The 27,019-nt window shown below is 41.9% G+C and overlaps 2 protein-coding genes across 4 annotated transcripts in view; one reads left to right on the forward strand and one right to left on the reverse strand.

Annotated features, from left to right (window-relative positions):
* MRRF (mitochondrial ribosome recycling factor) overlaps positions 1 to 1,747 on the reverse strand; it is a gene marked incomplete at its 5' end in the record, with an annotated part of 54,930 nt that extends 53,183 nt beyond the window's left edge. For both annotated transcript variants that reach the window (XM_082615011.1, XM_082615010.1), the window contains one exon: positions 1,557 to 1,747. In XM_082615011.1, the coding sequence (XP_082471137.1) occupies positions 1,557 to 1,747 (191 nt within the window). The remainder of the gene's footprint in view (positions 1 to 1,556) is intronic.
* RBM18 (RNA binding motif protein 18) lies at positions 1,686 to 25,070 on the forward strand. 2 transcript variants are annotated; one of them, XM_082615045.1, is made up of 6 exons: positions 1,686 to 1,777; positions 4,450 to 4,578; positions 11,925 to 12,098; positions 15,515 to 15,601; positions 17,305 to 17,390; positions 21,215 to 25,070. In XM_082615045.1, exons 2-6 carry the CDS (start codon positions 4,546 to 4,548, stop codon positions 21,372 to 21,374), a joined length of 540 nt encoding a protein of 179 aa, XP_082471171.1. In that variant the 5' UTR covers positions 1,686 to 1,777; positions 4,450 to 4,545; the 3' UTR covers positions 21,375 to 25,070. The 2 variants fall into 2 exon arrangements, with proteins under 2 accessions (XP_082471171.1, XP_082471170.1); XM_082615044.1 differs by having other exon boundaries at positions 11,972 to 12,098.
* Positions 25,071 to 27,019: the final 1,949 nt, after the last annotated feature.

Genomic DNA, 27,019 nt, shown 5'->3' on the forward strand with positions numbered 1-27,019 from the left:
CTCACACTTTTCTTTCAGATTTCAGCTTAAGCATCAGAGGATGCCTTCCTTGGCTATCTCCTCTAGCTCAATAGGTCAAATGTCCTATAGCCCACTTTCATAGCACCCTGTACTTTTTCATAGCACTTACTTTAACAATACCAGTTAGTATTTGTGTAGTTATTTGACCATTGTCTAATTCCCTCCATAGGACTATAAGCAGTACAAGGACTAATCTATGGTTGTCTTGTTCACGGCTGCATCCCCAGTCCCTACCACAGTCCTGAACATAGGAGACACTGAATAAATATGAAGAATCCATGAGCGAAAGTCTAAAAAGATTAAGTCCTTCCTCGAGGTCACAATGCTGGCACCAAAACTGAAATCTAAGCCTCAGACAGTAGGTCCTAGGCTCTACTTCCCACTGCTTCCATTAACTCTTGGTTTGCCAGATTTTTCACTTACAGATAATAGGGCATGTTCTCTAAATCCAGTGCCATGTGAAGGCATTTATAGTATCTGACTCTATGCAGGATCATGTCCCTGGCACAGCCAAAGGAAGGATGAGACACTTTAACAAGTGGAGAAAGAGCTTTTGCCTAAGAGCTAGGAGGGCTGGATTCCAATATTCCTATCTCATCACTCCCTGCCAGCCATCCTTTTTAGATTGATAACTACCCTGTATTCAAAAAGCATTTGTATAAGCTCTGCTGATGACCTGAGACTTGTATCAAGTCATTTTTTCTACCTAGGTTTTCTTTCCTCAACTACAAAACGAAGGGTCAGACTAGGTTTTCCTTCTTTCTAACTATAAAGCTCTCCAAGATTCTGAGAATGCGAGAGAGTGGGGTGACAGGAAAAAGGCATCAAGCTTAGAGAAGACCTGGGAAAGAGTGCTGATTCCAGCACTTCCTAGGTATGTGACCTTCGATAGGTCAAAATCTCTGGGCCTCAATTTCAGCTGTAGATGACAATAATATTTATCAGGGTTATCAGGACGATCGAATAAGATAAGAGCTGCAAAAGCACTTTATAAATATAGAAGGGCTATTCAAATGACAACTGTTTTGCCACTGAGCCGCACAGAGTAATGGTTAAAAGTTGAGGCTTTGGAATTTGGGCGCCATCACTCACTAGCCACGTGACCCTGATGAAGTTATTTCTCTGAGCTTCCCTTTCTCCAGCATGGGGGATTAAATATACCTACTCCCCTGGGAGTAAGGGGCGTGGGTTCGATACTTGCTTGGGGAACTAAGATCCCACATGCCACGCGGCCAAATAAATAAAGGGTCTGGACTTAATTCTATTAAAAAAAAAAACCTACCCCTAAAAGATTGTTATGAAAATTAAATGCTCCAGCCAGGTGGCAAGCTACTAAGTAGCTGCCCCTATTTAGTAAGCCCCGCCTCCCATCCTGGAAGTTCCTAGCTGATGAGATGAGCCCCGCCCCCAGCCGTAAAGGTCAAGCCGGAACGAATGGAACGCGTCCGGGTGTTCAGTCCCCCAGAGGTCCTCGAGTAGAGATCTCTGGCACCCGAGCCCCGCGCGCGCCTCGAGGCCGTGCCGAGGCCACTCACCAGCTAGCGCCCAGTCTACTAGGAAGACTCGCACGACCGCAGCGACGGCGGCGTCGCGGCGTCTTGACGTCACGGGGCGGGGCGGCGGCGCAGGCGTAGTGCGTCACGGGCGGCCTGGCAGCTGGCGGCGCTGAGGTGGACGCGTCTAGAGGGCTGTCTGACCGCGGAGTCGGGGCTTGCTTTGGGGGCATGAGCCGAGGGGACTACGCCGAGGTGACGAGGTGAGTCCGGCCGCGACGCGCCTCTGCATTTTAGCGCCGGCCCCGCGAGGGACTCCCAGAGGAGGCTGCCCTAGAGAGACGGCTTTTCAGGCCTCGCCCCGGATTGTCCCGCTCCTGGCCCGGAAATAACAATCCGAGTAATGACCCATCGCATCTGGGAATTCGCGGCCAGGGATCGGAAAGCCGGGATTCCAGGCTTGACCCCACCGTTACCCTTAGCTTTTAGGAACAAGCGCCTGCTTCTCTGCTCCTCAGTTTCCCCAAATGACTGTTCGTGGCTTCCAGGGTCGTTGTAGCTCAGCGGGGGAGGGGGTGTGGGCGGGAGCGTTTTGTGAATTCTGTGACTATAAGAGGTTGTCGCCATTGCGAACCCAAAGGATTTTGATTGTCATATGGCATCTTAATCACTTACCACACTTTACCGTTCCTCAAGAAGTGCTGTGCCGAGCTGTCACGTGTATTGTCATATTTAAGCCTCATAATAACCCTTGAGATAGGGATAATTATGCCCTTTGTAGAAAGGAGGAAGAAACTGAGGCTCCGAGTGGGGAAGTGGCTTGTTTCATTCATTCATTCAGTAAATACTGAGTACCAACCAGGAGCTAGGCAGTGTACTAAGTGCGGGGAATAGAATCATCAAAATGGGTAAGGCCCTGCCCTCCAGTAACTTACATTCTAGTGAGGGAAACAGAAGATAAAATAGTATGTGATACATTGAGCTGGTATTATGTGTAAAGAAAAAGGTAGCTGTCATAGAGACTAACAGGATGCTGTGCTCTATTAGGGAAAGCTTTTCTGAGGAGGGGACACTTAAGGGGCAATCATGACTTTCTAAAGTCACAAAATAACTGGGTGCAAAAGCCAGGATTTGAGTGCCTCTCTTTTGGCCCCATATCCTGCACTCTTCCCACTAAAAATGGCTCCCTCGTGTGATACTATTTCCTGTTGGCATGAGTATCAGAAGATTTTATCATTCAAGTCTCACCTCAAATGTCATCTCCTATAGGTCTTCCCTTTCCACTAATTCTAAAGTAGCCCATCCCTAGACTTTGTCAAATCCCCTTGCTTAACTGTGTTTGCAGCACTTATCACAAATTACATCTTGATTATTTATTTTGCTTTTGTCTTGTCCTGCCCCTCTTCCAAGTATAAGCATCCAGAGGTCAGAGACCTTGCTTGTTCACTGCTCTGTCCCCAGTACCTACACACTGCCTGGAAAATAGAGGTTCTATAAAAATTTTTTGAATGAATGATCTGTAAGTAGAAGGGAAGGACAAAGTATTTCTCCTCTCCAGTTTCCACACCTGGGATTCTTTTTATGCCTGTTTTACCTTTCTCCCAGGAAGTAGGAGCAAGAGCTATGGCTTGTTCATCTCTCTATTTTCAGCACATTGCCCAGGGCTTAGCAGTTATTAGTTGCTTGTCTCACATTATGGAACAGATTGAACATGTGAATGAGAGAGGAAGAAAAATACCCTCATGTGTGGAGGTAGATAAACACATTTAACAAACAATTACCTTAGGGGCTGCTGTGTGCTAGCCTGTATAAGCTGTGCTGAGTTGAATAAGAGGTAATGGCAGTGTTCAGTATGTCAGCTGTTGTTACTAAGACACAGTTCCTGCAACACTGATCTCGGAGGCACTTCTGGTTTTACAGAACATGTTTTCTCTAGCAGAGAGTTCTAAAGTCTGTCACAGCCTGCCATCTTCCCAGCCCTTTTATTTTTCTTCCTCTACCACATCATACATTAAAGCTTTATTTTACATCTGTTGTGTCATTTTTGGTCTTCTCAGCAACTCTGAGTTATAAGCAGGGCAAGGTTTATTATGTAGAGGTGAGGAGACTGAAGCTAAGAGTGAAGTGACTTCCAATGGAAATGCCAAAATTTGAAACCAGGCCTTCTGACCGCAAGGTTTTTGGTCTTTACGTTACTGTCTGCATCGTAACCCTCATCCTCCTTTTGTGGCTGTGAGATGAAACATTTCAGGACCTAAGTCGGTAATAGTTTAAGCTAACATTAATTGAATGCTTCTTAGGTGCCATGCATTTATTGTTCTTCATGTTTTTGGTGTATTAACTCAGTGAATCTGCATAGCTCTTTATTATCCCCATTTTACAAATGAGGAAACTGAGACACAGAGTGGTTAAGTAACTTGCCCACCGTTACAGAACTAGTAAATAATGGAACTGGAATAACTACGGAGCAAGTTAGTCTCTTCTTCCCAGTGTCTCCCAAAATATTAGACATGATAATAGCTAATTGATTACTTATTATTGTTCTTCCCCACCCATACCCTTAAGTGTCATTAGGACTCACTTTCTGGTGGTTTCCAAGGCTTACTTTGGGTGGCGGTTGTTGAATTGGAGTACCATGTAGTAGTAGAGACTTTGGCCTCCTGCCCAGTCAGCCTCTGGCTTCAGAAGAGAAACACTAGTTTCTACACACAGAACCACACCCCTTTCACCTTAAATGGAAGCTTTTGCTCTCTGGCTGCTGGAGGAGCTGTCCCAAGGGAACTGGTGCTGGGGCCCTGTTTGTGGAATAACTGAAGCCTTTGAAGGACTGCCCAGGGCATGCCCTCCTTGAATAAATGTTTGTTGAATTGAATTTGAAGTCTCATGTTCACAACATGTTGCTCCTTTCCTGTCTGAATGTTCACATTTCCTTTAGTATTTCGTAGAGATTGATGGAAGCAGAAACCAAAACTCTTCCCCTGGAGAATGCATCCATCCTTTCAGAGGGTTCCCTACAGGAAGGGCACCGGTTATGGATTGGCAACCTGGACCCCAAAATCACAGAGTGAGTCTAATATATTTTAATTCATTACCTACAAAATTGGGGTGCTTGTGGTGAGGATGTTCAGAAGAATTTTCAAGGGATATAGGCTATATTTTGGCCCTTTTATTTACGTTTTAATTATCTTTGAAGGGAATATGTTGTTTTAGCCTGTCATCTTGTCATTTTTCTTACATTTGGACTCTTCTACTGCATAGACACGGACTTGGATACCCTTTAAACCACATATTACTTGTTTTTCCTGCTTGCCTAAGGTGTTCTCCTAATTTTCAACTCTTTCGAATCCTTGTACCCAGTGACTAGGAAATTATTTCCTAAAACCAGCCATGGGCATACTTTCGTTCCCCAAAATGAAGGAACAAGCAGAAGAAGTATCAGTATTTTCACAAAAAGGCAGAGAGGTACCACTTGTCTCTAATTCATGTTAAGCAGCCATGGAACCAAGGAAAGTCAGAAGGAATCTTAGAGATACCCCAGTCACTTTGGTTTTCATTCATTCATTAAATGATTTGAGTGCCTACTCTGTGCCAAGTGCCATGCTAGGCAGTTTTCAAAGTTTCTAAATCTGAGGAGCCTTGTCTTATTAAAGTACAGAACCTAGGTATAAAATAAAAGCTCAGAGTTGCTCTGATTAAAGGGAGGACAAGATGTACCCAGTGCCTTTGGGCCGCAGTCACCCTTTCTTTGGCAATCACTTATAGGACTCGTGGAGCACCCTTGAAAGACTCTGATATATTCCAGCTGTTTTATCCTACAGCAGAGGAAACTGAAGCCCAAGAGATAGAAGTGCCTTGTCCATGGTGACAAAGCTCATTGAATTGTCTTGACTCCCCACTCTTTCCTTAGTGGAGTGAAATTTCTTAGCAGAGAGAATTGAGAGGTTTTTCCTTCCCCCAGTCGTTTGGTAGGGGCAGGTGGTGGTTGGTGGCAGGATAGCCAAGCGTGAGTGGATTGAGCCGTTTGGGGTCAACACTTAAAGCAAGCATGGGTTACAGCCTCAGTCCTAGAAGTTACTCCCTGTGGAATAGTGTTAAAAGCAAGGAGAGAGGAAACAAGGGAATCTGCTTGTTGGAGTCTGGGGTGAGAGGAGGTGTATAACGGAGTTGGGATTCTGAGAGAGGAAAGAGATGTAAACTAACATATCAGGATCATGACAGAATGTTCAGTTGCTTAAACCTGCTCAGGCTCAAATTGGCTAAGTGTAGACACTGTTGGGTCCTTCTAGAAATTATGATGGTATTTAAGGTGTGTTGCCCCCTAATTATGTTACCTTGGTCACGAGGGCCCTTAAATATAGACTGTGCATTTATTTCGGCTCTCTTTATGGCTTACGGCTTTGAGGATGAATGTGTGAACCTGCCCGAGCTCTCAGTTAATGAGGGAATTAAACAGAGAAGCTGTTTCCATCATCTAAAACCCAGGCTGTGAGAGGATGCTTCCAAGAGTGGTTTCCATTCCCACCTCTTCTTGTCTGAATGGAAATCTGGAGTGTGGAAACAATGTTCATTGTTTCAGCTGCGGTTCCCTGTAATGATACTCTTGTTATAATTGTATCCTGCTGCTTGACAGGAAGGTTCAAATGGGCATCTGCCACCTCAGTTTATGTCATAAGTGGGAGTATGTGAATGTTTTCTTTAGTTAGAGCATTAACAGGAACATTGAATCAAAAACTCTCCCACTGGTATCTCTGCTCTTCTCATACCAGGACAAAGGTGGACATCCAGTACTAGACTACAGATCAGGGCCTGGCTGGCTCCACCTGTGACTTCCCGCCTCTGTATTACCAGAGATCATTTCTACTGTATTTCATCTATGGATTCCTTGTCTTAAAATATTTTCTCGATAAACAAACTGATTTATTAAATACCTTCTTAATGACATAACTACCAATTGTAGCTTATGGTTAGCATGAAATGCATAGTGTTACTTCATTTAATTTACTTAATTACAGCAAAGAAACCTAACATTATAGTAAGGTAGGTCTCATCTTGTAGAAATATGTGATTTTCTTCCAAGTTTTTGAAATACATAAACTTCTAGATCCTGTTCCTTTCAAGATGTAGGTAACGATGGACCTAGACTAATTTTTTTTTTTTTTTTTTTTTTTGCGGTACGCGGGCCTCTCACTGTTGTGGCCTCTCCCGTTGCGGAGCACAGGCTCTGGACGCTCAGGCTCAGCAGCCATGGCTCACGGGCCCAGCCGCTCCACGGCATGTGGGATCTTCCCGGACCGGGGCACGAACCCACGTCCCCTGCGTCGGCAGGCGGACTCTCAACCACTGCGCCACCAGGGAAGCCCCTAGACTAATGATTAAAATACAGTCATTCCCAAACATTGGAGGGCTGCATGATGAAACTTGTGTGAACATGTGGTACCCAGCTTATAGTCCAATCTCAGAAAATATTATTTGAATCCAAACCTCTAAAGTTCTAATGACTCTTGACAAAAGTTTTTTAAAGAAAAAAACCTTTTCCACTCAGTTTTTCAAAGTTTATTTTATAATAATTCTATTCATCTTATGTGCGTGTGTGCCTGTTACTAATCTGAGTTGTGTTCAAGTTATAGTAGGATGTCCATCAGCCTCTTCTCAACAGAATACGCATTGCTGACCGACTGTCTAGCACCCTGGTACTCTGTTCACTTTGTAGTTGCAATACTGACCATTTTAGGACCATGTTACATGCCAGGAATATCTGTATGACTAAATAGATCTTAGAGATCTGGATTTAAGGGAATGATGACATACTCTTATTTATGGAGGTAGCAGATTCCAAGCCTATGTTCTTTCCACTATATTTGGATTCCTCTCAACTATGTTGTATCTCATAATTCTTACCTATAAAGTGAGACTGTTCAACTAAATGCTCTGGAAATGTCTCTTAGCTCTAATATTTCATTAGTTCCTCTTATTTAAGCTTGCAACAGTCTTGTGAGGCAGGTAGAACAGACAACATTTCCCTACTTTATAAGTAAAGAAAGGTAGAGGGAGTTGACTCAGTTCACTTAGGTAGTTAATGATAGCACTAAGTTCCTGGCACCTAATAGAGGGCTCTTTGCACAAATATTCTAACAACCCCTGTAACTGGACAGTCATAACCTAAAGTATTCTATTCTAAATTTTTCATTGTAAGGACTTCCTTTAAATGTTATGCGACCCAGTCTAACTGTAAGAGTAAAAACAACAACTTTAAATATCATTACTAGTGCCTTCAATAGAAGAGCTGAACAAATTAATGTCTTTAGACATCTATTTTCCATACCATGGTTTCTTCTGAGAGGGTTAATACTGCTTTCTTTTTTAAATATTAAATGTGCTGTATAGAAAGCCAAATTAATAGCCACTGCGTTATGCATAAGGAGAAGCATGAGAGAGGACAAAGCCAGTAGAAATTCTAAAAGAAAGAACATTCTGGATGGAGGGTGAATCATAAATAAAGGAATATAAGTAGGAATAAGGAGTATTGTTACGGATGAGTCGAATATCGGGAAGACCTTTTTGACTAAAGGGGAGGTTGAATACTAAACGATAATGAAAATAGTAGTTGGAGAGAGAGAATGCTATCAGATTAAGACAGGATCTATAAAATTTATTCAGACAAGTTTGAATTTCACGTAGAAGAGACTCGTGGGTGTTTGGCGGGAGACCAACGTCATGAAAGTGATGTTTTAGTAGGCAAATCAGACATCAGTATTTAGGATGAATAGGAGAGGCAAAGACTGAAGATGAAGATTAGCTGCGGACCTGCCATTAATATCACCTAGAGAGAGACAGTGAGCTTGGAGGCCACTGGGTGGAGTCAGCGAGATAAAGAAGGTGACTTAAGAGGAGCGGAGAGCTAAAGATGATCCTGACGTTTCTTGCCTGAGAAATGGAAAAGAATCATGTCCACACGGGCCAGCGGAATAGCTGGAAAGAGGCATAGTTTGTGGAGAGGAGGAGGTCAGGCCTGGCGTTATTAAGTAAACTTAAAAGCAATGGAGAGCCACCTGGGTGGGAATGTCCTTCTAATGTAGACTTTCAGAGCTAAACTCAAGGGATTATAAATGCATGAGCATGTAAGAACAGAGTGTTTCCCCCTGAAGACACGCCCGCTTCTCTCTCAGCCCACTCCTTGTTTTTCCTCCATGACGTGTGCTGCTTCTCATGCTTTGGTTTGCATAAAACAGCCTTTACTATTTGCTTTTTAAAATTTGAAACAAAGTAAGACCATTTATAAACATATCAGGCATAGAACATAAAGACCCACCACATAATAATTTCTGTACGTTTATGAAACAAATTGTCTCCGAAACAAATTGTGCATTAAAACGAATCTTAAATGTCATTTCATTGGCTTCCCAGTGCCTACTGCATCACGTTGAAATTCCCTCCCGCACACGACATCTCTCCCAACCTGTCGCCTGCCTGCCTTTCAGCCTCTTCTCTTACTGTCTAAGAGCCCCCACTGTCTGCCGTTGGGTCAGTCTTTATGTCTTTACACAGGGTATTCACTAACTGCCACCTTCCCTGCCTAGTTGCTCCTCTTCATCTGTGTCCTCACATACATACCTCTGTGTGCAAGCTTCACGCTTTTAAAATTGTTTGATTACGTCTCTTTCTCCTCGAACCAGAATGTCAGGTCTTTGAAGACAGAGACTCAGTTGTATTCATTTGGATAGTCCAAGTACCTGATACTACAACACTTGACACGTTTGTAGGTGTCTGTCTTAACCTAATCTAATTCATATAGACTAATTCCCTCTGTGCCATTAGGCAGGAAGGCCATTTTAAAGACCCATTACAGAAAACACTAATTATGTTGCAGAAATATGTATGGGACTGGTGTACTAATTCTCCGGCTCCCGAAGGCTGCAGGGCCCACATTTCATTAAGTGAAGCAAGGCTCTGATGAGTAGCGAGCTCTCCCATACTTCAGCAGCAGATGAAAGTGCTTGCAGATGTGAAAGCAAGATTCTTCAGGCTTTTTTCACTATCAGAGCTTGCAGTCTCCATCTCCAGGAAGCAAAATAGTAAACATTTCATTCCTTTTGTTTCGGTGTTCCGATAATTTCAAGAAATTATCAAACAAGGAAAGAAATCCTGGAGAAGTTGAAAGACACGGACCTAAGCAGATGTTCCTGGAATCTTAAGGTCGCACTTCTCGGGCAGAACGCATTTGTTAGCTTTTCAAAGAATAATCTGTCGGAGTTTTTTTTTTTTTTTTCCCTGAGTAAATTAAAATTCATTTCCTAGGAAATGCCGATCGCCTTACCTTCCTGCTATTAAGCAGAATGGAGTTAATGAAAAGATGACCGGCCCACAGTAGCCCTTAGGTTGTTTTTTTAAAAACAGATATGACCCACCATTTATGGCAACTGGTGCAGTGTTGAGGTTTGAATGGGTATAGTAAGTGGAAGATGCAGCTGTGAATTAAAGACCCTGAGAGAGATTCTTCTAGCCCATCTGTGCACTTGAGAGACCCACCCTTGCTGTAAGCATATTCAGAAAACCAAGTAAAACCAGAAATTTGTACTTTAGGTGTCTCCCTTTCCCCTGAAGAATCACCTCATTCATTCTCACCAGCAGTTGAGGTATCGTGATAGGATTTGAGAGTTTGGAAACTAGAGGGTTATGGTTGTTTTTTCTTTCAAAACAGATCTAAAGACCAGATTAATATCCACTGTATGCCTTGGGATCCTTGCACCCTGCCCCAGTATAAGACCTGTGTTATGTCTTCCTTGCTCCACTGTGTCAGGACCTGATCCAGGATAATGGGCTTGCTTGTTGATGTGCATTAGTCTCAAATTTAGTGTAGCTTATGATCCATTTCATATCTTTCTGCCTCCCAAAGGAGATTCTTACTCAAGAATAAAATCTTGATGAGTTTTCTCCTAGAAAACAATGTGAATATAAATGTGGCTGTAAAGACAGCTTTACTGACTCCCTGTGGGGTAGAATTCCCAGTAATAACAGATTTAGCATGTGGGCTGATACCTTTTTAGTATCACAGGGACAGCATTGTTTAGAGAAAGCCTTGACTCCATTTGAATAGCGTGGAGGATGCCAGGAGGAAGGCCAAAGGAAAAGGAAACGGGAGAGCTGTTGGTTTGTCTCACCCTTACATCAGATGACAGGAAGTCGGAATTGAGATTGGCCACAGCAACCTGTTAAGGCCACATCTGTTTGAATAACTTAAAAGCTCTATAGAAACCAAGTAAGTTTTAGAGAAAGGAATCCAAGAAGAGGGTGAGGGGCAGAGTGGCAAGCTAGAGCTTGGGATAAACCTCCTGTCGGGAGTAAATGCCTTCCTTGGCCAGCTAGATTCTTTTTTTTTTTTTTTTTTTAAGAAGATGTTGGGGGTAGGAGTTTTTATTAATTAATTTATTTATTTTTGCTGTGTTGCGTCTTCATTTCTGTGTGAGGGCTTTCTCTAGTTGTGGCAAGCGGGGGCCACTCTTCATCGCGGTGCGTGGGCCTCTCACTATCACGGCCTCTTGTTGCGGAGCACAGGCTCCAGACGCGCAGGCTCAGTAGTCGTGGCTCACGGGCCTAGTTGTTCCGCGGCATGTGGGATCCTCCCAGACCAGGGCTCGAACCCGTGTCCCCTGCATTAGCAGGCAGATTCTCAACCACTGCGCCACCAGGGAAGCCCCAGCTAGATTCTTTATTCAGCCACACTCCAGAGCATAAATCGTATTGAAGCAACTGAGGTTGGATAGTTACCTGCAGTGGGGTGATTTATAGGACCGGCCAGGTTCCCCTGCCTGTGTGAGACCAGCCTCCGTCACGTTGCGGTTCCACGTGGTCCTGTCATTCGGTCACATCAGGGATGGAAACTCTCAAGCACTTATGGAAGTGCCACTAGCTGTGGTTTGGCTTTTGGCAGAATTTGTCTCAAGTGCAATTTGGGGCTAATGATTAACTGTGAAAGCTAATGGGGAAGTCTTCCAGGATTGTTTTTTTGTTTGTGTGAATGTATATGTGTTACTTTGTTTATTTTTGAGGTAGGGTTGGCTTTTGCATTTGGAGTGTGGGTGTGTGTTTCTGATGGAGTTGTAGTTATTCACAAATACTATTTCATTGCCAAGAAATTGAAAATAAATAAATCGACACTATTTTTGAGCTGTTCTCCAAAAGAAAAACAAATGGTGCTTGTGGGCCAGACAGCTGTTTGTTAGGTGTGGTTTTTTTGTTTGGTATTTTTGTGTTGGACAGACACATAGCCATGACAATTCTACTTCCCATTCCAAATAGAGGCAAACAACTCTGTTTGCCAAATAAACTAACACGGCAGTTTGGAGGAAGGCAGGGGGCAGTGATGTGAGATTTTATCACTGGGGTAAATTATCTCCTGCTTTTATCTCGCAGGCTGACCAAATTCCCAGAGTGTCTCAGGGGCTGTTCTTTCTCCATAGATACCACCTTCTCAAGCTCCTGCAGAAGTTTGGCACGGTGAAGCAGTTCGACTTCCTCTTCCACAAGTCAGGTGCTTTGGAGGGACAGCCTCGAGGGTACTGTTTCGTTAACTTTGAAACTAAGCAGGTAATTGAACTTCTCCCCCTTTCCCAGTACTTATACTCTCATAATTATCTGTGCATCCCTCTTGACTACTAGAATAGTGGTTCCTTGTGGGCAGGAGCCATGTCTGATTCATCTCTGTGTGCTGTGCTCTGAGTCCTAAAGGAGATCCTCGGTAAACAACTGAATTAGTGAACAGCTTTCAAGGTCTACCCTCCCCAGGCTGGCAGTCTCAGGCAGCTGACCTACTTTTCTGTCCAGATGCTTTGGGATGCCCACATTAAGCACATGGACATGCCCCTCCCTGTTCTCTTTTGTTTGTTCCTTTAGTGGCTGGCCAACAAAGCCTCCTTTTCTTTCAGTAGTTTTGTCCCGTGGTGCAGAAGCCCTCCCTGTCTGTGGTGAGCCGCCCACAAACTCTTTTATTTTTATTTCTTAAAAATGTATCCTTCTTCTCAATGTCTCAGAATAAATGTGGACAAATTTGAATTTATACAGAGAAAGAGAACCTCCAGCTTCAACCATGATGTATCCATGGATCCGTATTAAAATTTAGTCCTTGGAGGGGACATGCATTGATAAAGGAATTGAATTTGAATGTTATTAAATATGGGGACAGTGCTTATAGCTCTATAACTTTATTAGTTATGTGTGAGAACATTGCCTAGTTATTGTTTTATTAATAATAATTGTATTTGGATGTTTTTCTTACTGTAAAAGTGATACCTGTTTCTTACAGATGAAAATATAGATAAGTAATTTCATTTATTAGCCTAAAACCCAGAAATAATCAGTTTTTAATATTTAGTTGTATATCTTTGTAGTCCCTTCTTCTTTCTTCACATTCATACACACATACACACACACACGCACACAAACACATGTACACAATTTAAAAAAAAAAAACATGTGCAGCTTATAACACAGAAACAGAATCATATCCTATTTACCACTGAAAGAAAATTAAAATTTTTTCTGTCATCTAATACACATCAAGATAACATTCTGTATCATATTGTGGTTTCACTGGTGTAGCTGTAGATATATGTAAAAATTCACTGATATCTGTATCTATAATACATTTTATTATTTAGACCTCAGTTTAAGAACTAACCAGTGGGGCTTCCCTGGTGGCGCAGTGGTTGAGAGTCCGCCTGCCAATGCAGGGGACACGGGTTCGTGCCCCAGTCCGGGAAGATCCCACATGCCGCAGAGCGGCTGGGCCCGTGAGCCATGGCCACTGAGCCTGCGCGTCTGGAGCCTGTGCTCTGCAACGGGAGAGGCCACAGCAGTGAGAGGCCCATGTACCGCAAAAAAAAAAAAAAAAAAAAAAAAAGAACTAACCAGTGTCATCTTTGATGACGGCATAATATTTTATTCTGTGAACATATGGGAATTTACTTAACTAATCTCCACATGTGTCAGCAGTGCAGTGAACATCTCTTTAGCTCTATGTACATATTTACTATATTCATGGAAATGGAGTGGTGTCACATAGGCCACAATTTTTTTTTGTAATATGACTGCCAAATTGCCGTCAAGAAGTGATGTGTCAGTATGTTCTGAAACTGAGAGTGTCATTTGTCCTTACCGGTGCTGGGGATTTTTTTTTTTAAATTTCCCCTAATTTTTGCAAATGTGATAGGCAGTAAGTGATTCATTATTGTTCTAATTGTTCAAGGTTTGTTTTGAGGGAACTGAAAATGTGCTCTATATAGTTAGCATTTTTAAATACTTTATTCTTTCCTAATTGAGGATTATTCTTTCCACATTGAGGATTCTTACAGACAGCTAAAATCAGTGGTCATGTTGAGGACAGGTGCCGGTTTAAAGACACTAAACTCGAAGTCACAAAGCCTGTTATTTCTGACTCTTTTATTTATTAACTTTGGGCAAGTCTCTTTAACTTATTTTGACCTCAGTTTTCATCTAAAAATGGGGATTAAAAACACACACCCTCCTTACCTTTTAGGAAGTTGAGAGAACAGGTGAGGGTTTATATGAAAACACATTTGGCATTTAATAATATTGTTGGATACATGAATTTTGAAACAAGTTACAGAGACGGGAAATTATTTTTTAAAACATTTATCACCTGCTGGCATCTTAGGACTGTTGATGCTACAGAATTAATGGAGAGTGTCACGTAAACTCTAATTCACTGAGTGAAACTTAAGAATAAAATGTCTCGGGCTTCCCTGGTGGCGCAGTGGTTGAGAGTCCACCTGCCGATGCAGGGGACATGGGTTCGCGCCCCGGTCCGGGAAGATCCCACATGCCACAGAGCGCCTGAGCCCGTGAGCCATGGCCACTGAGCCTGTGCGTCCACAGCCTGTGCTCCGCAGCAGCAGAGGCCACAACAGTGAGAGGCCCGCGTACCACAAAAAAAAAAAAAAAAAAAAAAAGAATAAAATGTCTCATCTGTCCTAACTTTGCATGCCATAGTGAGGCAAGGATGCCAGTGGTGAACACTTGACGCATAGTAGGTACTCAGGTATTTGTTGAATGTCATGCCGGCAGGATCCAGAGGAATAAGAGAGTCACTGGGAAAACCAGACTGGAATGTCCTACACTGAGCCTCAGACTCTCCTTGTTCCTCTTCCTGTTCCTTAAGGGCTTCTTCACTCCCAGTAAACGTGGGTTACACTTGGCCGAATGCCTCATGGATACAAATGGAGCAGAGAAGGCTTGGCAGGATGGAAAAGTACAGCCAGGCTTCCTGGGAATGTCCTAGAGTGCCTATTACCCAGCCTCAGGAATTCCTTTCAACCTCGTTGCTCCTATATCTGATGGGGAAAGGGTCAGGGAAGTTGTGGCTCTGAAAACCAGGTGCAGAGATTAGCCCACAGAGGTACCTTGCTCGTAGTCTCTTTGACTCACTCCTGCTTTTTCCGGCCTGGTTTCCTTCATTCCCATATCCTTTGAAGCCATTACTGTTTCTCACTTTGGATTCAGGGAGTATAAGCCCTAGTCCAGGATATAGTTTCAGAGTCGCTGGGGGAGTACAGTTTCTTGACATAGTAGGTGCTACTCTAACTAACAGAAGTATGTAGAAAAGTATCACCCAATAGGCAACACAATGGTCAGCTAATAAGCTGCCGTTGGTTGAGTGCTTACCATATGCTCCATGCTCTACATGTGGTCTTTGACTCCTCACAACCACTGAGGAACAAGCAATGTCCATATTTTACAGGTGAAAAAGATAATATCCAGAGAGATTAACTGACCTGCTAAATATTACGCTGCCAGTAAGTGGCAGAGCCAGGATTTGAATTTTTGTTTGACTGAGATTGCAAAAACTCATACCCTTTTTACTATTCTGCCTTTTTTTTTTCTTGTAAACCCTTTGCCCCTTGTTTAACAAAACAGTTAGAAATTCAGCCATCAAAGCTGGTGAGGCATTTGAATCTTTGACTAACATTAATCCCTTTCCTGAACAGGAAGCAGAACAAGCCATCCAGTGTCTCAATGGCAAGCTGGCTCTGTCTAAGAAGCTGGTGGTGCGATGGGCACACGCGCAAGTGAAGGTAAGTCTAACAGGCTAGAAAGACAGCATCAGCTCATCCTAAATGAATCTTCCGAAAGACAGTTGTCCACTTGCCCATTTGCATCCAAGCCTCTGCACATCTGGAACAGTCATACTCTGGTCTCCTACTTGTATTTACCATGTGTGTTGCCAGATTTTTCTTTTGAGAAACATCTCAGGAGGGATTAAGTTCCTTCGTCGTTTCTCTCCGCATACCCACAGATTCTGTTTTTGATTGATTCTTCCATATGACTGATATGTATACTCAGACCTCTATCATTTTTTTGGTGGGGGTTGTTCTTTGGAGGAAAAAATGTATTTATTTTTAAAATTAGTTGCTTTAGGCATTTTTAGACTCTTCCCAGCCTCTCAGTTCTTTGGAGAGTTTAAATTGTTTATTCTAAATGCTTGCGAAATGGGTAGTTTGTAAGAGTGCTTAAAGCACTGACATTTCCTTACTCCAGAGATTTTAAGAGTTATTTGTGGGACTTTGCAGTGTCTGTATTGACTCCAAGGCCCAAGCAGTGGTGAACTGCCGTGTTCATCTCCTAGTTGTTCTTTTGGGAAAATGCACTGGAAAAGCTACAACCACTTTAAAAAAAAAAAAAAAAAAAAAAAGAGTCTTCTGTTACAGCCAGCACAGGTGAAGTATGTGCACTGGAGTAATCCCCAAAGTTGATTCTTTTCCTCCTGCAGTGTGGTCTTTACAGACCTGCCTGCAAAAAGATTTGTGACAACTGGATTTGGAGCCTCAGTCTTTAGCTAAATGAGCATGAGTTTTGATCAGAGACTGTACCCAACAAGCTTCCCAGTAAAGAGTCACAGAAATAAGACATATGAGTTCAGTGTCCAAGCTGAAAAACAGAGCTCAGACCCTTTGGATCTTTATGAGTATTCCAGGTAATCACAGAGCCTTCTCAATTTCTAGGACCCATTGCCTTAAAAATAGACACAGCAAAGAGAATTACCAAATGCTTTTTTACTCAAAAGAAAATCAAGTCTCATTTGCCAGACTGGCTGTCATTTTCTCATTCTGCATCTCATTGAAAAGACACGCAAGAGAAATAAATCATCCTTCGTTCTGTCTTTCATTTGAGAATCTCTGTGCCCTGCAGTTCTCTTCTCCTACACGTCTTTTCGACCAGAGGCTCCTGATTGCTCTTTAATATTGTATTTACCTTTTAAAAGAAGTATATAATTACCTGACATCAAATAAACTACTCTTCCTGGAGAATGGTTTCTATATCAGTGGCTGAAAGCTGTTACTACTTTTCTTCTCCACTTAGATCTGTTAAGAGTTGAATGTTATGGTTGGTACTTTGCAAAAATCTAGCAAAATTGTAAAGTGCTTGGAATAAAGCAAAATAAATATTGTAAGAGGTGATGTATGACAGAGTAAGAATGTGAGAGGGCAATCCTGCTGTGTGTCTGTATCATCTGCAAATCTAAAGGCTGAAATTCTTTCCCTACCAAATAAGGAGGACTAATGGCTAGATGGGAAGCCTCTTCTAAATTTCTCAGTTTATAACTTTTAGGCCAAACCTGTCTGGACGTCTACATTAATTCTAAACATAGAGCAGTCCTAAGATTGTCGAAAAATAATCTAACGATACACCGATGGGATTAGGATTTCTGAGCACATGCACTGCAGTAGAGGGCTGGTTTCTGCCCAGGTGAGGTAATTTGCCTTTTTCTTACTTGCAGAGATACGATCATAACAAGAATGATAAGGTCCTTCCAATTAGTCTTGAGCCATCCTCAAGCACTGAGCCCACCCAGTCTAACCTAAGGTAAGAAAGTGTACTCTAAGAAGACGCAAGCAGGTATGCAAGAGCTTGAGCCATCTCTTCATTCTAAGCTTCATTCCCGTTCTAGTAAACCTTCGGACTCTTAATTTAGAGTGGAATCTACTAACTTTTGACACGCTGAGAAGTGTGTTCAGTTAGTCTCCAGAATATATACATTTCACCTCCTCCCGTACCCCTAAGAGTGTGTACCAGCCATTTACAGAATTCATACACTCAAAAGAGGCTGGGTGTACTTACCATGTACCTGCCATTATACTTGGCACTGGGAATACAAAGGTAAAGTAGATTCAGTTCTTGCCATAAGAACAGGCATTTTAATAAGGCCTTGATTATCTTCAGCATTTGTCATTATACACGAATTCCTCCCCAACTATGAGTTCCTTTATACACAATTTGGGTTTGTAGCACTTTAATTTTATCTACCATTTCAGCAAATATAACAGTTTTGGTTCTAGTAAGTACAAATTATCATTTCCTTCCTTGGAGTTAATTCAAAACAGAAGGAATTGAGGGTTGAGTAGAGAAAGCGGAAGTTAAGTAGATGGGTGAGCAGAAGTAGAGGGGTTTACTTTGCATCGTAGCCTAGGGAGAAATGTTAACAATAACAAAAGCCAGGAGTTATTGAGCTCACTGTGAAGCAGGCTCTGTGCTAAACACTTTACATGCCGTATGTCACTGAATTATAAAAATTCTGGTAAAAGTACAGTTGTACTCATTTTACAAATGAGGAAACTGAAGTTTAGAGAGGTAAAATATCTTGGCCAAGATCACGCAGGTAGCAGATAGCAGAGTCCAGATTCAAAGACAGGTTTACTGGACTTAAAAATTCAGTCTTTTAATTACTGCTTTAAAGAAACTCCAGGCTGTAAATGCAGGACTACTGTTCTAAAGCCTGTTCCAGGGGAGGGGAAGAAGATATGTGAAAGATCATCAGTGTTCCATAAGGATCAGAGATCAACATGTCTATATGGGGAAAGAATCTAAAAAAGAGTGGATATATATATATATATATTTGTATAACAGATTCACTTTGCTGTACACCTGAAAGTAACACAATATTGTAAATCAATTATACCCCAATAAAAATGAAAAAAAATCAACAATGTCATAAAGTCAGGAAAATGATGCCTATTCGGACAGAGGGCCAGACAGGAAAAAAAAAAAAAACTTTCCTGTATATTTGCACCAAACAAAACAGATGTACAAGCATCTCATTAAACTGCAGGGGAAGGTGATCCTGAAATGTTTTCAGGAGGGATAAAATTGGTAAATTAAAATTAATTTTATAGTTACTAATTTGTCTAATATCATTGATATTTCTTAATTTCGTGCTGCTTTATTTTATACTCCCAATTTTTTTTCCCCCTAACCAATGACTTCTGTAGATTCATTGGGAACTTACTTTGGCTATCCTATTTTCCCCATGAGATTAAACCTCCTTGATCACAGATTGGTTTCATGGAGGTTTTCATAAATCTAACTCCTGTTAGGAAGGGACGACTGCATCTATGCTTGGTGATCTCCGTGGTACAGTGAACATGTCTTTAGTTTCTTATTTTCACTGTTTGCTCTTTTTACTAGATAATCTAGCCTGGTGTTTTCCATTTATTTTTTAATCCAGAGAACCTCAGTTTACATCTTTCGATTAACATCTATGCCTAATTAGAGAAGGTTGTTTTCCCCATGACTCATACAGAATGAATGGTTGGCTGTTAATTTTCCATTAATGGAAAAAGGTGCTGGAATGCATCTCAGTGAGACCTCAGGGTTCTTTTTTTTTTTTTTGCGGTATGCGGGCCTCTCACTGTTGTGGCCTCTCCCGTTGCGGAGCACAGGCTCCGGATGCGCAGGCCCAGCGGCCATGGCTCACGGGCCCAGCCGCTCCGCGGCATATGGGATCCTCCCAGACCGGGGCACGAACCCGTATCCCCTGCATCGGCAGGCGGACTCTCAACCACTGCGCCACCAGGGAGGCCCTCAGGGTTCTTTTTTATTGCAACTTAGTTTTTTAATTTTACGTTGCCGACGTAAAGTCATGAGTATGTGCAGATGTATGCCTTTTGAGGATCTCTAAAAGGCCATGTGCACATTCCCTCCCAAGTTTCTGTCCTGGACTGTAGACCATTGACAGCATCAGAATGGAAAATAAAGGGAGTCGTGGGCCAAAAAATACTCTGCCTAAGTGCTTTGCATTCTGGTCCAGGGATAGCAGTGACCTTGATCAGAAGGGAATTCCTCACAACTTCTGCAGTGTCTCCTCACCCCTTCTCTCTAATACATGGCTACTCAGCTCCCAACCTAATGGAGAGGAAAAAGCAAGGGCTTTGATGATAAACTGGACTTGAATCCTGGCTCCACAGTTTCTTAGCTGTGTGAACCTTGGGTGAATCCCCACCTCTGTGCATTTATTTATCTGTAAAATGTGGATCAAAACCCTTGCAATATTGTTGCAAGGATTAGAAACAATATAAGTAAAATGCTGGACCACTGCCTGGCTCATTGTAAGCACTCTAAATGATAGCCTAAACACACATTTGTCAGTAAACAGGGACTTTTTAGGAGTTCCAGGATTTTTTTCCCATTATTATTTAGTGATTCAGAAGGTGGTACAGTATAATAACTCATAGTATGGCTCTGGAGTCCAGTTGTATTCAAATCTCAACTCTGCCACTCACTAGCTAAGTTAACCTTTCTATGCCTTGTTTTCTTTATCTGCAAAGTGAAGAATATAACGTACATGAATCATTTCTTCCATTTTTTCTAATTGTGGTAAAATATGCATAATATAGCATTTACCATCTTAACCATTTTTAAGTGTACAGTTCAATGGTATTAAATACATTCATAATTTACAACCAGCACCACCATCTGTCTCCATAATTCTTTTCCTCTTGTAAAACTGAAGCTCTACACCCATTAAACATTAACTCCCCATTCCCACCTCCCCCAAGTGCCTGGCAACCACCATTCCACTTTGTGTCTCTGTGATTTTGACTACTCATTTAAGTACCTCATGTAAATGGAATCATACAGTATTTAACTTTTTAACGTTTGTTTAACTTAGCGTAATGTCCTCCAGGTTCATCCGCATTGTAGCATATGTATATACCATATTTTGCTTATCCATTCATACTTCGATGGACACTTGGGTTGCTTCCACAGTTTATTGTGAATAATGCTACCATGAAAAAAACAATGCTACCATGAACATGAGTGTACACATCTCTTCCAGACTCTGCTTTGAATTCCTACACAAATTATTTTTGAGTGCCTACTATCTACAGACACTAAGGTGCTGATCAGTGTTGGTGTCTGAGGTTTAAATGTAGCAATATGCAAAGTACTTCTAACAGTGTCTTACAGAAAAAACTTAATAGATGGACCAGACTTGATCTCTTTCCTAAAATGAGAACATTAATTGTTTTTATATGTGTTTTCTTTTTTTTTTTTTTTTTTTTTTTTTTTTTGCGGTACGCGGGCCTCTCACTGTTGTGGCCTCTCCCGTTGCGGAGCACAGGCTCCGGACGCGCAGGCTCAGCGGCCGTGGCTCACGGGCCCAGCCGCTCCACGGCATGTGGGATCCTCCCAGACCAGGGCACGAACCCGTGTCCCCTGCATCAGCAGGCGGACTCTCAACCACCACGCCACCAGGGAAGCCCTTGATATGTGTTTTCTATGAAATGCTTGCATGTTTGTGTTTGAGTATCTTGTTGCTACTCTGATATGCTTAAGAGGCACAAAGAAGATGAAAGACACAGGTATTCTCTGAATATACCCACTCTGATCCTCTGCTGTCCTTTTTCCAGTGTCACTGCAAAGATAAAAGCCATTGAAGCAAAGCTGAAAATGATGGCAGAAAACCCTGATGCAGAGTATCCAGCAGCACCTGTTTATTCCTACTTCAAGCCACCAGATAAAAAAAGGACTACTCCTTATTCTAGAACAGCTTGGAAATCTCGAAGATGATGGTTATGAATTACCATAACAGCAAAAGCAAATTGGTCTCCACACCTGAAATCCTCTGCCTTTGTGCTTGTAGCTGTGAATGGTCCTATCCGACAGAGCACAGTCACGTGTTAGAATTTGGTAACATAACGTCTTTGGATGTTCTTATGGATGTTTCTTCCCTGAAGTATGTGTGGAATTGAGCATCATCCAGAATAAATAGGATTGTATCCAAAACTGTGATTTGAACACTGGGATGCTCTAGTTGGCTGGTTTGTTTGGATTTGTAACTCCAGAAACATTATATAGTGTGCCAGAGAGAAAGGCAAGCATAAAAAATGTTACTATTTAAATCAGGAAACTTAAGTTATTAATATCCGTCTTAAAAAAAAACAAACAAAACATTTTTCTGTACTCAAGTGTCTTTACAACATAAAGAAGAAGTAAAAGACAGGGAGGGAAGTGAGAGATATTTGAATCATGTTCAGAACTGCTGTTCCAGAATTCTCTATGGAAATCCCTCCAACTGGACTAAAAGAAAAGGTTCTTGGCAAAAAGAGCTGTTTCTTTGAGCAAATGTTGTGGTAATTTGTTTAAGAATTATGCTTATTGTTTCAAAATCCCAACTAGGAAAACATGGTGTATATCTTAAAAAATTGTTTGCATTGACAAAACTGTAAAACGAAATTTAGCTTTTTTTTTTTTTTTTTTTTTTTTTTTTGCGGTACGCGGGCCTCTCACTGTTGTGGCCCCTCCCACTGCGGAGCACAGGCTCCCGACGCGCAGGCTCAGCGGCCATGGCTCACGGGCCCAGCCGCTCTGTGGCATGTGGGATCCTCCCAGACTGGGGCATGAACCCATGTCCCCTGCATCGGCAGGTGGACTCTCAACCACTGCGCCACCAGGGAAGCCCCGAAATTTAGCATTTTATACCACAACGGAAGTTCTGTTTGGAAATCCAGTTTTTCTACTGGGATCATTTTTTAAGAATCTAAATAATCCTGCCTCTATAATACCAAACGTCATTATTAATATGGGACTTTTAAAACTGCATTTATTGCATGAGATTGTTTTTAATAGCATGAGGGTGTTCTATTTGGAATTGTATCATGGTCAATCTAAATAGAAAAGCAAAATTTCTTTGAAAACTCAAACATTGCTATATTGATCTCTAACAAACATATTATTTATGAATAATTGTGTAGAGGTCTGAGTAGAAGAAATCAAATTCTCTTATGTGGGGTGAGGTGGGGACATGCAGTGGACACAGAAAGTCAATGGAGCAGGCACTGCTCTGGCACTGAGATTGTAATGACCTCATGTTTTATGTGGTTTTTAAAGGCTTGAAAGACTGCATGACTTTAGAATGATTCTTCATTTTTAGAACCTCCTTCTCCCCAGATATTTTTTGCCTCTGTGAACATTTTAAATATAACAATAGAGAAAGAAAAAGAAATCAACAGATTTGGGAGTGTGTTTCTGTCAGCAGTGTTGGTTGGTCATTTGGGTGCAAGGTTGACAGACTGTTTCACTGGGCAGCACCATTGCTTCTTTACCAGGTAAATCATTTTGTTACCCAACGTGCCACTCTTAGTGAGTACAGACCGTTTACCGTCATTTTTCCTAGCAAGAGGAAGCCTTCATTATAGGAACTTAAGTCTTCCTATGAGCATAAATGAATTTAAGACACTTGAACCAAAACTGCAGCATAGTGAGGCTTCAGAATTCACAGAACTGGTTCAGAGAAATTCTTATCACCTTTCCCAAGGTAAAACTTTTCAGATATCTTTAAATGTTAAATACTTCCTGCGTTTATGAGCTCAGTCTAAGATGCAAGTAATTCTCTTTCCATTTGGGGGATAGGTCAGGGAGGTAGGAGCATTATCTCCCATTTTTCTGGTGACTTCTGAGAGCATACAATTCACCATTTTATCCTTAAGTCCTCAGAGAGTTATGGTGGAGTAGGACTTATTTAATGCAAAATGTCTTCTATTTTTAATAGGAACTTAGAAAATACTTAACATTGAATTATCTAGAGTTGTTTCCTTTAGAAACCAGAGCTATTTATTTGTATTTAAAGCAATGTTTGTTATTTGTACCGATTCTTATTCCTCTGTGTGAATAAATGCAAGACAGTGTCTGCGGTTGTGTCTTCTCTCGTCCACCTCCTGCGGTGAAGACCAAGGCCCTCGGGGAGGCTTGTTTCCCCTCAGGACGTGGGCCAGTGTGTCCAGGCGGGGTGCTGTTTCTAAGTGCCTTCTCAGACCTCAGAGGCAGTTCTGTCCCCCTTTTCTGCCTGCCTACTTCTGTTAGAGATGAGAAAAGAGACTAGCTGTTCTCACTATAAATCTATTTGAAAAGAAGTTGTTAATGGAAGTCCCCTGAAGTGTGATAATGTGCTTAGGCCCTCTTTCAAAGTAGGGGTTTCAAAAGAATAAATGTGTGTGTCATAAATATGCTGAAAGCGGTTTGATGAAAGGCTTGTAAAATGTAACTGTTAACTTGGTCAACTGTTATGAAGTTACCTGTACTTTAAAATTATTTATTGGTTTACTGTTTTGCTAAAATTAAGTCACAATTTTGATTTGTACAAGAGTGAAGAAGTGAGGGAAATATCTTCTTAATCTCAGCTCCTATTTTATCAAATGCAAACTATAACCCTACCCTGTTGATTTTCTATAATTGGCATCTCAGTATTAGGGAAAAGAATCACATGAGGAAAGATTCTTCAAAGCATATCAAAAATCAACAGCCAAAGTTTTTAAAACCATATATTCTAGAGCTGTCCCTTGTCTATTAAGGTATGTACGGTTAATTTCTAAATCACCAAGTACATCTGTGTTTTTTTAATACTACTATATAAAAGAATAGGATTAATTCTTACCTTACAAGTTAATGTTAAATATTTCCTTTATGTAATCATTATGTTCCTGAAATATGATTTGATTCCATCATATTTTTCCTTGATTTCGCTTTTCCTCTTCTGCTCCTCCTACCCAGTCCTCCAACAAATCCTGCCAAGTCTACTTTCAAAATACATCTTGAAAAAACAAAAAATCTTGAATCCAAGCACTTTCACCACGTTTCAGTGCTACCATTTTTGTTCAAACCATTGTCATCTCTTGCCTGGGCTGTTGCAGTACCTTCCTAATTATCTCCCTGCCTCCACAGTAGCCAAAGCTATCCTTTCCAAATCTGAGTGTGCCATTCCCTTCTCAAGGGCTTTCCATCACACCTAGAATAAAATCCAAAGACCTAAATCCGAAGGCCCTAAATGACCTGTCGCTGACAACCTGCCTGACCCTACAGCATATTTATCCCTTTTGTTCACTGTGCTCCAGCCACACTGGCCTTGCTATTCTTTGAATATAGGGAGCTCCTACCACGAGGCCTTGGCATTGGCTGCTCACAGAGCCCACACTCCCTCATTTGTTCAAGTCTCCATTCAAAGGTCAATGTCCAAGAGGCTACTTGACCTCCCTTTCTAAAATCACAGCCCTGTCACTTCCTAATCCTTTTCCCCTTCTTTATTTTCTAAATAGCCCTTACCACTGCCCAACATCATATACAAACTCATTTTCTCTCTTTTTCTTTTTCTTTTTTTTCCGTTAGAATGTAAGTTCTATGGGAGCAGGATTCTATTCACTGCCCTGTCCCCAACATTGAAAACAATGCTAGGTATGTATAGAGGCTTAATAAATATTTGTTGATGAAAAATCAGAATTGTGGTACTTGAGAATTGAAGGACCTTGAAAGGCCATCCCAAGTAGCCCCCTCACTGTCCAGATGGAAAAAACACAAACCCAGAGAGACAAAGTGACTTGGCCAGGATCATGTAGTTAACGGAAGAACGTTAGGTCGAATCCTAGTCTGGTGTTCGTTGCATCAGCAAACTGGGCTGTGCCCTCTTCATACAGCCCACAGAGCTAAGAATGGGTTTTACATTTTTAAATGGTTGAGGAGAAAGTCAAGAATACTATTCTGTGACACATGAAAATTAGATGAATTTTGAATTTCAGTATCTACAAGTCGTATTGGAACATAGCCATGTCCATTCATTTACATACTGTCCATGGCTGTTTTCCCACTACAGTTACAGAGTTTAGTGCAACAAAGACTGTATGGCTCACAGAACCTAAAATATTTACCATCTGGCCCTTCATGGAAAATATTTGCCAACCGCTGCTCTAAAGTATATTCCATTTGTGGAAACGTCTTTCTAAACCTTTGCAGTGTCAACAGTTCCGGTGTTAAAAGCAGAGAATAAAAGCAGCACAGAGGCGAGAGAATGGTGTCAGTTCCTTATCACATCTCTGACCCCCTAACTGGCCGTCCAAGTCTAGTAGCATCACTACTGAAAAAAACTATACAAGCGCAGGCTAAATTCCCTCACTGTACAGGAGGAAACTTAAGACCCAAAGAGCTTTGGTGTTTTAGCCCCAGCTGTGCAAGCAGGTTAGTCAGGACTCAGTTCAAGTGACAAAAACCCTACTCCAGCTACCTTCTGGTAGGAAATTTATTGGCTCAGGGAACTAAAAAGCCCAGGTGTTCGAATGATATGGTCAGGAATCTGTCTATCTCTTGATTGTGTTTTCCTCTGGGTTAGTTTCGTTCTCAGGCAGGCTCTCCTTAATGGTCTCTGGAGAGAGACTTGAATCCCAAGTTAAAAAAAACCAGACGTCTCAGAATTTCTCCCAGGACATGGGGCTGCATCTTCCTTCCCCTGCTTTCAGTCTTACTTGGCTAGGATTTCTGATTATACAGAATGGCATTTTATTTTTGATATGCCCTGTGACCTTTCTAAGGTAGAAATAGAATCTAAAATTTAGCCTTAAAAAACAAAATTAAGTTTACCTTCGCTGAAAACAGGCCTCTCCCCATTAAAAAATTCTGGCCAGCGACCTCAGCAAAAGGAAAGTGGTTCATTCCTCAAACATCTACACACGGCAGGCGTGGAAGGTGTAAAGATGAGGGGAGGCATGGTCCCTGTGCACTATCGTGTGCCTTGAGAAAGGGAAGATTTGGGAGCTGCAGGAGCGCAGAAGGCGGGCACTTAACCAAGCCGGAAAGGGAGGTGAGGGCAGAGGTGACTTCCCAGGGGAAGCCGCAGGTGAGCTGAGCGCTGAAGGGTGTTTCAACACTAGCCAGGCAAAAGGTTTAAGAAGAGTGTCGGAGGGAGAACAAAGCCCAGTGAAGTGATCACAAGAGCTAATTATAAGGGGAGTTAAGACACTTCTACCCACAGGATAAGCCAGGAGTATGCGGCCTTCTGCAGTGTGCCCCAATGTACATTCTCCCCCTAACCAGACAAAACTGCTTGTACACCCCAACACCATAAAACCTCCAGTTCCCCGTGTCCTTGTACAAGATGTTCCTTCTACCTGCAAAGTCTCTTCCGTGCACCCCGACCCCATTTGTCTATCAGACACCTCCCTACCCATCCTCGCACACCCCCCACAAAGGCAGTTCACTGCCTTTCTGCTTCTTAAGTGCCTGGTTCTGCTTTAGGACTCATCACTCTATCTATATAGAGATTTATTTATTTATAATTTAAAAAATGATTCTCACTGAAAATAGACGAGCCTTGAGGACAAGCTGCTTCCCTGTGAACTCGGAAAGTACACCAGTCGACTCTCTTCTGTATGTGGAGTTAATCCTGGATGCTG

Source organism: Mesoplodon mirus (assembly GCF_964341445.2).
Source record: "Mesoplodon mirus genome assembly, chromosome: 1".
Classification (NCBI taxonomy): domain Eukaryota; kingdom Metazoa; phylum Chordata; class Mammalia; order Artiodactyla; family Ziphiidae; genus Mesoplodon; species Mesoplodon mirus.